The 12,992-nt window shown below is 46.9% G+C and overlaps 1 protein-coding gene across 3 annotated transcripts in view; it reads left to right on the plus strand.

The window, feature by feature from the left end:
* LOC137449309 (merlin-like) overlaps positions 1-12,992 on the plus strand; it is a 29,026-nt gene that overhangs the window by 9,168 nt on the left and 6,866 nt on the right. For all 3 annotated transcript variants that reach the window (XM_068154678.1, XM_068154677.1, XM_068154679.1), the window contains exons 6-15: positions 16-138; positions 4,989-5,072; positions 6,189-6,257; positions 6,479-6,561; positions 7,908-7,983; positions 8,388-8,525; positions 10,255-10,329; positions 11,086-11,199; positions 11,632-11,754; positions 12,586-12,803. In XM_068154678.1, coding sequence (XP_068010779.1) covers positions 16-138; positions 4,989-5,072; positions 6,189-6,257; positions 6,479-6,561; positions 7,908-7,983; positions 8,388-8,525; positions 10,255-10,329; positions 11,086-11,199; positions 11,632-11,754; positions 12,586-12,803 — 1,103 coding nt within the window. The remainder of the gene's footprint in view (positions 1-15; positions 139-4,988; positions 5,073-6,188; positions 6,258-6,478; positions 6,562-7,907; positions 7,984-8,387; positions 8,526-10,254; positions 10,330-11,085; positions 11,200-11,631; positions 11,755-12,585; positions 12,804-12,992) is intronic.

Consider the following 12,992-nt stretch of genomic DNA (forward strand, 5'->3'; position numbering starts at 1 on the left):
TTTATCTGTAAACAGGTTTTAGATCAAGAAATCCCCAAAGAAGATCCCATTAGCTTTCGTTTTTTGGCTAAATTTTACCCAGAGAAGGTAGAAGAGGAACTATTACAGGAAATTACCCAGCATTTATTCTTCCTTCAGGTCAGGAACAGTTTTTAATCATGAATTCCTTCTGTGTTTACCCCAGTCTTTTTGTGTTGTCTTTGATCTTACTGGCAGTTGCTGGTCTCTGATTCTGCTGGCTTCAGCTCTGTCAGTGTCTCTGTAAAGATCTTATTTTTATGAAATGCAAACACCTCTCCTGCCTGCTGTGGGTTTGTGTACTGATAAGCTGCATGTTGTCTTCCGCAGGTTTTTGGTCTTTTGATGGCTTCTTACACTGTTTGGGCTAGGAATGGGAATTAAGTTGCTGAGACCTGTAGTTGCATGTCAAATGACTTTGACACCCAGCAGTGTGGGTGATAATCCCACATCTGGATATTCCAGACTTGTTTTGCTTCTCTAGCACATGTGTTATTAAAAAACAATCCATGCAAGGCTGGCACTGCTTGAAGAACTGTGAGGCTTTTCTAGCTGGTTGGTGCTGAGAAGTATGAAGTGAAGTCATCACATTTGTCAGCTTCAGAAGTCACTTTGAGGACTATGGCATCTGGTCTGCTCTGGCTAAAGCTAAGTTGAATAAAGAGAGCCTCCATCATGCCTTGTCATCATTGTCTTAGACCTGTTGGTGTAAGTTCTTGTGTAACCATTCCCTAATCCAGCTCTTTCAAAAGGAGCAGGATTAGAAGAGCCCTGTGATTAGGTGCACACTCTGTGGGGGAGTGACTACACAAGCAATTGCAGTGGCTGTTGTGAAGGTGGAGAAGAGGGAAGGAGTGGTGATAAGCAGTTGGGGACAATAAGCTTTTTCACTTGTATCAGCTGCAGAAGGAAACAAGACCTGGGACTGCAGCCTATCCCTGAAACTGAAACTTGTGAGTTCCTAAAAATAGCCCAGGTGGTTACTGGGAGATCTTGCCCTGCATGACTGTAGAAGGCACAATCACTAGGAAACAGCAACTCCCTGACTTGCCCTTCTTAAATCTTCATGATGGATTGTAGGGGGGAAAAAATATGATAGACTTGGATAGCTGGTGTGAAATGCAGGCTTGTTCATCTGGCAAGTTTCAAAAGGAACTGAAGCACCATACACAGCTATCTTCAAACAGAAGATTCACCACAAGGTATGATCCTTCTAAAGACAAAGTCTGGAGGCTTCATCACTATCTAATAGCCCCTGGATGAGAAGAGCTTTCCCTTGGAATGGTGTTGGTCTTCTGAAATGTCCAGACTTGCACACACTGACTTCTGCCAGCCAAATTAGCTGGTCTGAGTTGTCTTCTCTACCCAGCTGAAGTGGGTGCCTGCTGCTTAGGCACAATAAATCCCCAGCCCTGACAAATCTTCATTACAGATAACAGAACCCAATTCAGCTCTTCCATAGAGGCAGCTCCTGAGGAGCTGCAGGAGTGCAGCACTCTGCTCAAGAGGAGAGTTGTTAGCTGTGTAAGCACAGCTTGGTCTGTACACCATGGTGGTTCTCTCAAGTTTCCATGAGATGGAAGCCAGTAAAAGTAATAAAGTTAACCCCATGCATGCAGTGATGCTATCAGCTTTGCAGAGGCAGCTCTCTTACTGCTTTTCTTTTGTGCCAGAAATTGTTAGGGCTCTCTCAGCTCCATTAAAAAGCAGATAGAGCAAATACTTGGAGCACAATGCTTCATTATCAAATTAAAGATGCATCAACCAGGAAAAAAAGCCAGGCTGTAGCTGTAGCAGTAGGTATACCAGCATGGAGCTTTGGATGGGAACTTGTTGGTTAGCTCTTTGTTCCAATGTCTGCAACTTCCAGCTGAGTAAGAGAATGGTTGGACTTGGATCTTAAAAGTCTTTTCCAACCAAAATGATTCTGAGAGTTGCTATGGAGTCCTCTGCCAGCTACAGCCCCTCTGGTGTGTTGCTTTATTCTTGTAGCTTTCAGCAGTATGTGTCTGTGCAGGTAGATTGGCTATGTGGAATAAATGCACTCTGCATCTGTAAATAAACACAGTAAAAACCACTTGTTCCCTGGGGAGGATGTGTTAATGAAGTAGTGGGAGAGTGCTGCTGTTTTGAGGGTTAACATGATGACTAGAACCTCATCCAGAACCCTCAACCACTTGGCAGTTTGTTTCTTCAGTTCATTTGGAAAAGGAATGGCAGAGGCAGAACTCTTTTTTCCTAGCCTCTTAATCCTGATTCCTTGTTCTTTCCCCACTCTTTTCTCTTTTCTCCTTGAACCTGCCTTGACTAGCAGCCATGCAATTAGCAAATTCTTCTCATTCCAAAGTAGAAAAACAAGACTGAAACAAATTGGAACTTGTAAAGCTTCCTGACTAGAAGAACCTAAGATCACACCTGGATGCTAATAGGTACAACATGTAGGGACATCTGGATGCCTAGATTTCAGCTCTGCTGACTCTTCAGCCCTTCACAGAGCAATGTGGTACAACAGCTTAGTGCAAAATGCCTCAATAAATGGAAAGGACTAAAGCTGAATGCTTAAAAATTAGCTGATTCACTCCTTCACAAGGGAATAGAACAATATCACGACACCAAGCTGGGGGCAGGGGTTTGTCTGCTGGAGGGTAGAGAGGCTCTGCAGAGGGACCTCAACAGGCTGGACAGATGGGCAGAGGCCAAGGGCAGGAGATTGAACACATCCAAGTGCCAGGTTCTGCACATTGGCCACAACAACCCCAGGCAGTGCTACAGGCTGGGGTCAGAGTGGCTGGAGAGCAGCCAGGCAGAGAGGGACCTGGGGGTACTAGTCAATGGTAGGCTGAACATGAGCCTGCAGTGTGCCCAGGCAGCCAAGAGGGCCAATGGCATCCTGGCCTGCATCAGGAACAGTGTGGCCAGCAGGAGCAGGGAGGTCATTCTGCCCCTGTACACTGTGCTGGTTAGGCCACACCTCGAGTCCTGTGTCCAGTTCTGGGCCCCTCAGTTTAGGAAGGAGGTTGACTTGCTGGAGCGAGTCCAGAGAAGGGCAACAAAGTTGGTGAGGGGCTTGGAACACAGCCCTGTGAGGAGAGGCTGAGGGACCTGGGGCTGCTTAGCCTGGAGAAGAGGAGACTCAGGGGTGACCTTATTGCTCTCTACAACTCCCTGAAGGGGGGTTGTAGACAGGCAGAGGTTGGTCTCTTCTCCCAGGCAGCCAGCACCAGAACAAGAGGACACAGTCTCAGGCTGTGCCAGGGGAGGTTCAGGCTGGAGGTCAGGAGGAAGTTTTACACAGAGAGAGTGATTGCCCATTGGAATGGGCTGCCTGGGGAGGTGGTGGAGTCACCATGGCTGGAGGTGTTCAGGAGGAGACTTGACAGGGTGCTTGGTTGCATGGTTTAGTTGATTAGGTGGTGTTGGATGATAGGTTGGATGTGATGATCTTGAAGGTCTCTTCCAACCTTGTCTATTCTATTTCTATTCTATTCTAATGTCCTTGTGAGAACTGATCAAAGCAAAAAAATCCTAGATGCTTATGGGGGGGGGTGTGTGTGTTTATTTGAAGTTGTCAATTCTGGAAGTGATTTGCACCATGGAGTAGGAAAACTGCAGCCTTCCAGTTTGGAAGAAAAGGGTTGGGGTGTGGGGTTTTGTTTTTTTTCACTCTTTTAATTCTTTCCATTTTAACAGCCTAGAAAGAATTTTCCCTGGGCTATAACTCAGGTTCATACATTGCACTCCTCAAATTTAAAAGGAAAGCTTTTTTTTTTTGCCTTGGTGGTTCATTCCAGTTCACAATCCCTGCGGTGCCAAGGTGTGTTTGTAAAGATAGTTCAGTGCTATCTCAAGCAGTTTTTCCTGTTGGAGGTGTTTAAGGCTGTGCCTCTTGCAGCATTTTCTTGTCATGTTCTTAGACCCCTGTAATTGAATAACTGAAGTTCTCCAGTCAGCTCCCCTTTGGGAGATCATCTTTATTCTCCACTCTAGAAAGCTTGAGGAGCTGCTATTGTGGTTTTCACTCTGTCTCTGTCCTTGGTGGTGGAAGTCAACTGGACAGCTCTGAGCAATCTGGTCTAGTTGGACCTGCATTGACTACATGGCCTCCAGAGGTCCTTTTCAACCTAAAATGTGATGATTTACATGTTGCAAAGCTAACTTTGCCAAAGCAGGGAGGAGAAAAGAATTGTTGAAAGGAATGAAGTACACCCCATCATGTTTTATAATGCATTCAGGACCCATCGAATGGCTTAAGTTGGAAGGGACCTTAGAGACCTACTCCAGCGTCCCCACCATGGGCAGGGACATCTCTCAGCTAGACTTGGCTGCTCAAGGCCTCATCCAACCTGGCCTTGAAACCCCCCCAGGGAGAACACATCCACAACCTCCCTGGGCAGCCTATTCCAGAGTCTCACCACTCTTGTACTGAAAAACTTCTTCCTAAGATGCAGTCTAAACCTTCCCTCCCTCAGCTTAAGACCATTCCCCCTTGTCCTGTCACTAGACACCCTGATGAAAAGTCTCTCTCCAGCCTTCCTGTAGGAGCCCTCTGTTGGATTATTTTTGTGGCCCTCCTCTGGACACAGTCAAACAGTTCTGTGCCCTTCTTATGCTGGGGTCTCAGAAGAGCAGAGTAAAGAGGCAGAATCACCTCTCTTGCCCTGCTGGCCACGCTCCTCTTGACTCCTGATACGGTTGTGTGGAGACGGCAGAGGGATGGTTCAGTGAACTTAGAACTAAGACACTTTAAACTTCCAAACCTTAGGCTTTGGGATTTTAGTGGTTTTTTTTCCATGTAATGTAATGCTAAGTGGAGGCTTCCTGTGTTTCTGAATGCCATTGGATTGTTGCTAACTCATAATGGTGATGTTTGATGCCAAGTTGCAGTCTGGGCATGTCTAGTTTCATTTCGAGCCTGACATAACTCCTGACTTAGAGCTTCTTTAACTTGTTCCCTTTTTCTCTTGCTTTAGGTTAAGAAACAAATACTGGATGAGGAAATCTATTGTTCTCCAGAAGCAACAGTTTTACTGGCTTCTTATGCTGTTCAGGCCAAGGTTTGTGCATAGAAATGCTCTTTCTTCCTGATTGCTGTTATTCTTTGTCAAGCACCACATACACCTGATGGAATGTTAAACACAGCAGTGTTAGAACTCACTGTTAAAGTAGCAGCTTATCCTGGGAGAGACTAAAGAAACCTTAGATGCCCCTACAAGGGTTGTGGTGTTAATATATTGTATTTTTTGCAATATAGGAGACTTTGGACATCTTAAGTGTAAATTTTCCTCTCAGCTGCAATTACTTCCTGTTGGTTTAAAAGCCATCCATGGACCCAGCAAGTGCTACTAGCAGAGCTCACAGTGGAAGGACTTCAGGTTCTCTAGGATGTCTCAGAACATTATTCACTTCATGCCACCAAGAGCCAGACTCTGAGTGGCAGGAGGTGAATACAAAATCTTAGCAGCCCAGCCCCTGTGCAGTAGGGGGGTGTAGTAAACTATAGGAGTAGGGGAAGCTTCTACTTCTGAGCATAGCCTCTTTATAGAAGAGTATGAAGTCATGAGAGATTCCTTTCTGTCTGCAGTTATGGAGAGCTGCAGGCTAGGACTGAAGGTTGCAGGCCACCTTCATGGCTATGTTGGAGCCATGTCTGCAGCACAAAGGCTGGAAGAAACTTCATAGTATCATAGTATCATTCAGGGTTGGAAGGGACCACAAGGATCATCTAGTTCCAACCCCCCTGCCATGGGCAGGGACACCCCACACTAGATCAGCCTGGCCAGAGCCTCATCCAGCCTGGGCTTAAACACCTCCAGGGATGGGGCCTCGACCACCTGCCTGGACAACCCATTCCAGGGTTTCACCACTCTCATGGGGAAGAACCTCCTCCTCACATCTAGGCTGAATCTCCCCACCTCCAGCTTCATTCCATTCCCCCTAGTCCTATCACTACCTGAGATCCTGAGAAGTCCTTCCCCAGCCTTCCTGTAGCCCCCTTCAGATACTGGAAGGCCACAATTAGGTCACCTCGGAGCCAGATTATTCTTTGTTACCCTGTGTATAGAGGAGATCCAACCCCAAAATCTGCCTCAAGCAATCACATCAAACTCCCCAAGCAACAAATTCTTCTGCATCTCTCCCAAACTGAAGTCTCTTTCCTTTTCTTGGGGCAGTATGGTGACTACGACCCAAGCTTTCATGAGCCAGGCTTTCTAGCACATGATGAACTTTTACCCAAAAGGGTAAGTCTTTGTTCTGTATCAACTCTAAATTTTGCAGTTCACTCTTTACAATGCTGTGGGGATTAACCAGAGCATTAAAAACAGGGATTTGGGGGGGTGTTGTGTCAGTTCTGAACTTGGCAAAATGACCGAGCTGTGAACTGCATTGCTGCACTCACATTGCTTGGGAGAGGCATCAGGTGTATCTTCAAAAGAAACCAAACTCCTTCCTGTCTCTGTAGGTCCTCAGGCAGTATCAGCTGACAGCAGAGATGTGGGAAGAAAAGATTACTGCTTGGTATGCTGAGCACAGGGGCATTGCCAGGTATTGAAGTCACTTCATTCTTTGGAAATCCCATGCATTTCAGTAGCTGGTTGTTTGCTGTCTTCAGTGAAATTTGGGGGTTGTAGAGTGAGCAAAGAAACACTGGTTTCCAAGATGAGATGCTAATCAGCTAACTTATAGCTAAGGATAAAAACACCCACTCAGCTTGGGTAAAAGTCGGCTTGTGTAGGGCTCCAAGTGCTTGTAAAGTGGACTCTGAAGTGAACAGGGAAGCTGAGGACTCTTGCAGAGCCTCATGATCTAACATATGTAAACCAGGAGTACTGTCTCAGTTCAATCATAGAATCAATAAGGTTGGAAAAGACCTCAAAGATCATCAAGTCCAACCTGTCACCCAAGACCTCATGACTACTACACCATGGCACCAAGTGCCACATCCAGTCCCCTCTTGAGCACCTCCAGGGATGGTGACTCCACCACCTCCCTGGGCAGCACATTCCAGTGCCTAACAACTCTCTCTCACCTGGAGTCTAAACTTGCCCTGGCACAGCTTGAAACTGTGTCCTCTTGTTCTGGTGCTGGTTGCCTAGGGGAAGAGACCAAGCCCCTCCTGGCTACATGCATGCCAACAAAGCTTGAGCTGTGTTGAAATTGCAGTTAGTCCTGAGAGTTTAATCTTTTCATTTAAGGCTGTTAGCTCCCTGGAGTTGCTAGAGACAGAAAGACACAGCATCATAGTTGCAGGGCTGAGTTTTGGTGCTAGTCCATGTGGACATGCAGTTACTTCAAGCCAACCAGCATGCCTGGAAATTCAATTGAAGAATGAGCTGATGACAGCCAGAGGCAGTCTCTTCAATATTTTGGTTCCATTTCTTTTTGGCTGTTTTAGATGTTTCTTAGCACTCCTTTCTTTACTAAATATTTTCCTCAAGACTTAATCAATGCCTTACCTTGAAGACAGAAGAAGGGTGGGTGGAGAGATTCTTACCCTTTGGCCTCTGCTCAAAGCTCTGTTTAGATTTTTTTTCAGGACTCATTTCCCTGTGAAGTCTGTTTCATGCAGGCAACATCCTTGTGTCATGGAAAACAATGGTAGGGTAGGTCTCCAAGACATAATAATGGTGGTGTGGCAAAACTACCACAGGGATGAGACTGGACTTGCATTTTAATAAAGGTTGCACTATACCTGATTCAAAACAGGCAGAGCTTTCCTGTCTTTATCCTGCAGAGATGATGGTTTTATTGCCCCTTTCTCTACTGTTGAGAGCAAGATGGCAAAATGACAGGAGGTGTGAAGGAGCAGGCTGCCTGTTCTTTTCTAAGTCAGCTGGGCCAGAAGGGTTGGAACAAGAATCACCAAGTCTAATCATGGCTTCATTCTCTAGGGATGAAGCTGAGATGAACTACCTGAAAATTGCCCAAGACTTGGAAATGTATGGTGTCAGTTATTTCCCAATTGCTGTAAGTGCTTTACTGTAGCAGTTCTCAATTGCTGTAGGTGATGGTGCTCTCCTGCTGAAATCCTCCAGAGAGTTTGGAGCTGGGACCTCTGACTTCTGCTCTTCTCTGCTGGTGGGCTATGTACTGCTTGTCCTGACTTGGTTTGCTTGCCTGCTCAAAAACAGTGGAGTGGTTTATAATCTGACAAAGGCCCTCAGCAGCTCTGGGTGTGTAATGAGGAGAAGCAGACCAAAAGTTTGAGCTGGGTTTGTTGGCCAGCAGTGACACCACTCATGGCATTTTGTGGAAACATCCATTTCTTGTGACACACAGATAAACATCCATGTATTGTTCTTGTCTGTGGTTATTTAATGTCATCATAAATTGCATTTGCTGATATCTCTTGGGGTGGGTTTTTTTTTCAGCAAAATAAAAACCACACAGATCTCCTGCTTGGAGTTGATGCCAAAGGTATCCACATCTACAGCATTAATAACAGGTTCTCTCCAAATAAGTCCTTTGAGTGGAGTGCTATCAGAAACATTTCCTGTAATGAGAAAGAGGTATGATGGCTTTGATATATTATTCTTTTTATACAGGGATGGGTGTGGACTGGGATTCTTGGACCAGGCTGAAAGCTGTCTCTGTTTAAATAATTTGGGGGAGAAGGGGAAAATCCTAGGGAGCTTGGTTACAAAAATAAAACTAGCAGACCTGCCTTTCTGATGTGCTGCTTCACCCTGGTTCCCTGAGGAGCCAGGGCTTGCTCTGAGCTCTCCAAACTCATGGACCCCCCTCTTCAGGTTCCTTCCCTGCTGCTTGTCCTTCACAAAATAAGTGTGTTGTTCTCTGAAAACCACAGTGACTGACTGACTGCCTTCTTCAGTTATCTCAGCAGGACTGAGATGCTCTGCAAAGAGTTAGTGCCCTTTTCACGTGCAGGAACTGTCCTTGTAGATGAGGTTTGAAGCACAGGGGCAAGAGGAGGAGGGAGGGAGATGTACACTGCTTTTCTGCCTGAATGCTGCCAGTTTCTCAGTGCATGACTTCAGTCTGCAGCCCAGCCCTACCACTGCAATTTCACTCTGGTTTCAGAGCCCATTTTTCACCTCTAAAAGGTACAGTGGAAAGTGGATGAAATTTAGTCTCACCACAAGTCATGTGGCTCCATGGAAGGCTATAATCAACACTAAACCCAGGATAAAACCCACATTGGTACTGCACTACCTGGCCTTTGTCAGCTGAAGGACAGCACAACCTCTTCCATTTTCTGTGGGCCTTTTGGAGAATCTTAAGGATGAGATTTGCTCTCTGGAGTTAATGTGCAGACATGAAATCAGGCAGGGCAGCCTGCTTCCAAAAAGTTTCTAGTGCTTACATGCTGTGAAGTTCCCCCCTCTTTGGTCTGTGAATAAACTGCTTTAACTCCCTGTGGTTGGGAAATTGGGCAGCCCTCGCTCAATTTTGTGACACATGCACAGCCCTGCTCCTCACAAGGCAACACATTCAACCAGTTATTACCTAGGGGGTGAGAGGAGCTGTGGGACATTATGATCTTGGTGACTCAGATGGCCTGAAATTATACATTGCATTGGAAATGAATTACAGCAGTGGAGTGGTAGGGAGCCTGTGAGTCACAGCAAAGAGGATCTTAAAGAAGGGAGCCAGATTCTCTGCAGCCAAATCAGGCATGACACGTGAAGTGAAACAGTGTGTTCTGACCTGGCAGCATGAGAACTCTTCAGGTCCTCTGCAAACAGCTTGGGAGATAGGGCTGAGCCTGTGAGAAAGCAGGAGCTCCAGGACTGTTAGCTGATGGTCAGAAGAACAAGCTCTCCAGGCCCTTGATAGATCTTTGTTTGCACCTGCAGTGCTTGGTATTCAGAGAGGTGTTTGATGTCTCCCTGCCTTCAAGAATGACTGCTTCTGGGGATTAATAATGAATTCTCTTTTCCTGATAACCAGTGCTTGTCCCAGTGTTCCTGGTATGGTCTGCAATGCACAGCTGCTATTATGAAAACCACCATCCAAGCTGGCACTGTGATGTGTCTGTCTGTGGGAGGCTTTATTCTTCCAGCATAGCCTGCTATGGAAGCAGATGAGGAACCTGTGTCACAGCAGCCTTGGCTCTGATTCTTTTGAGCATCACTCTCCCCACATTTGTGGCATAAATCACTGCTTCCCTGGAGAGAAGTGGTGAAGGGCTAAATTTTGCATTAGTATTAATAGTTGCAGCTTTTTTTCCCCCCTCCTTCTCACTGCTTCTTTTCTGGTTTTCTTTTGCCTTTCTAGTTAACTATCAAACCTCTTGACAAAAAAGCAGAAGTCTTCAAGTTTTTCTCCTCTCAGCTCAAAGTGAACAAATTGGTAAGTGTCCTACTTTTCTTCCTTAAAACTGACCCTGGTAATGCTGACTGGTAATGAGAACTACTGCTTGCAAAACCTATGGAGAAGCCAGGGAGTGCTGAGTTTGTGTTTTCCTGAGGACTGTTCTGCCTGGGAAGTCACAGTGTGTATGTTTGCCCTCTCTGGGAAGGGGAGATGATGAGTGGGGAAAGTGAGATGTGAAAGAGGGCACAAATCACAAAGGGAAATCCAGATGCTGGAAGGGTGGATGTGGAAATGGAAAGATGCAATGCCACTGCAGCATCTGGCTGGCTGGCTGCCTGCTGTGGGTTCTTAATCAGCTACTGCCTCTTCCTGGAGAAGCAATAAGGAAAGGAGCTAATAACTAGCTAATTGTGTCCTCACTGTGTGCTTCTTGATACAACCACCGGGGCTAGGTCACTTCTCAGTGAGCTTGTGAAGGAGCTGTCACAGGTGTCCATTCCCTCAGCTCCATCTTGAGTACTCCCTGCCTAGATCCATTCAGGAAAATGGAACCAGAGGGGGGTGAAGGACACAAGGGACCCCTCATCCTGCTAGGAACTTTTCTACTCTGTTATGTACCTGGGTATGAGCCTGCCCTGGGTGCTGATTTTCTTGAAGGGAAGCAACTACCAGCACCTGTGCTGAAGTCAGAATTGTCAGCCTCTGTCTTATGAAGCCAGTGTGGGGCTCTTTGTCCCTCTCTCTGGGGTACACATAGATCCAGATCACATTCTCTTTGCTTTTGCTATCCAGGTTTTCCACCTGTGCATTGGCAACCACGACCTATTTATGAGGAGAAGAAAAGTGGACTCAGTAGAGATCCAGCAAATGAAAGCACAAGCCAGGGAGGAAAAAGCTAGGAAAAAGGTAAATGTTTCTGCTCCTCTGTTGTTGAAAACACAGAGTATTATTCCAGCTGGTGCCCTCTCTGTCCATGCATTGCATCAATATCTGTGTGGGAGGTGGGAAAGTGCAGCAGGATTGAATGTGGGAGCAGCTCTAGCATTTGCAGCATCTGAGAATGCAAGTGTTGTCTGTGAAACTGGATAGGTGAGCCAAAGATTTGAAGTGCATAAATTGATCCAAGCCCTCTCCCAGCAGTCTGAAATAATCAATGTTGTCTGTCTGGAGGACTTCAGTGCTGCAAAGAGGAGGCAGCATCAGCGTTGTTCTGGTGGATACCAGTCCACCAGCTCAGGAGCAGGCTGTGTTCATTAGATTGATTTGCTGGGCTCTCTCAGGCCCAGCTAAGCTTCTGATGCAAACACACAAACGTGGTACTGCTCCTTCTGCTTCCAGATGGAGAATCAAAGGCTGGCCAGGGAGAAGCAGCTCCGAGAAGAAGCGGAGCGAGCCAAAGAGGAGCTGGAAAGGCGTCTCTTCCAGCTGGAAGATGAAGCCAGGCAGGCCAATGAGGCCCTGGTGAGTAGCACATTACTCTGAATATTCCTGTGCTTGACAGGTTTCTTGGGTTGGAAGCATTTTGTATTTTTTTTCTTGTGGCTCCTGTAAGCCCCCAGGAATTCTGGCTCGGACAAGGCTGGAGAGTTTCTGACTTATGCTGGAGAGGGCATGGGAAGTACCTGGGAAAATTCTGGTCTGCCATAGTCTGTCTGCTGTGAGCCATTTGCTGCCTGTGTTTGGGTCACTGTGCTTTCTTCAGGCAAAGAGGGAAGAAAGGAAGCAGCTTGGAGCTGGAATTGGGAGAAAGGGGCATGGTGCACTGGCAGCTGAAGAGGCCAACTTCAATGTTCGGTTGAGATCTTTGTCCAGCTGTAAGCAAATGTACCTCCTTGCTTTGTGGAAAGAGGCAGGAGGCAAGTTAGGCAGTTCTGGAGCAGAGGAGAAGGCTCAGACCCTACAGTTATGTTTACTACACTCTTTATTGTAAGGAGTAAACGCCACACAAGTTTGTGATGCAGCACAAATTCAGATAGGCAACTCCAGGCCTCAGTTAAGTCACTCTGGGCCTAACTGGCAGCATTGCCAAGGCTGGCACCAGGCCTTACTGCTCTGCAGGGAGATAAGAGCCTGGGCATCCTTCCTGGGAGGAGAAAGAGGGAAAAGGGGAAGAAACTTAGTTTGCACAAGTTTATAGGGGTGCAGGATGTATGGGTATGAAATACAAAGGTTACAGTTTCTGGTACAGCTCCTGGACACTCTGTCCTCTCTGCACTGTGGCTCTCCAGGGCACCAAGCCTGCAGCAGCCACAACGCCAGGCAGGGTAACTAAGAGAAACTGTTTCGTCTTAGATCCGATCTCAGGAAGCAGCAGAGCTGCTGGCTGAGAAAGCTCAGATTGCAGAAGAGGAGGCAAAATTGCTGGCCCAGAACGCTGCAGAGGCTGAACAAGAGCGCCAGAGGCTGGAGATCACAGCTCTGAAAACCAAGGAGGAGAAGCGCCTGATGGAGCAGAAGATGCGGGAGGCAGAGCTGATCGCAGTGAAGCTGGTGAAGGAATCCGACCGGAGGTCAAATTGGCTCCAGCTGGGGTTGTGGGGTCTCTGCTGGGATGCCTGGGTGGAGAGAGTGCTGCTTTTCTCAGGGCTAAGCCTGGGAGGGAGGGCTTGTTCCCAGAGCAACACTTCAGAGTGACTAAGCCTTCTTGCATCATTTGTTCCACCTGGTACCAGTGGTTGGGATGCAGGTCAAGAAGCTTG

Source organism: Melanerpes formicivorus, unplaced genomic scaffold, assembly GCF_026170545.1.
Source record: "Melanerpes formicivorus ecotype bairdi unplaced genomic scaffold, bMelFor1.0.p_v2 SCAF_29, whole genome shotgun sequence".
Lineage (NCBI taxonomy): Eukaryota > Metazoa > Chordata > Aves > Piciformes > Picidae > Melanerpes > Melanerpes formicivorus.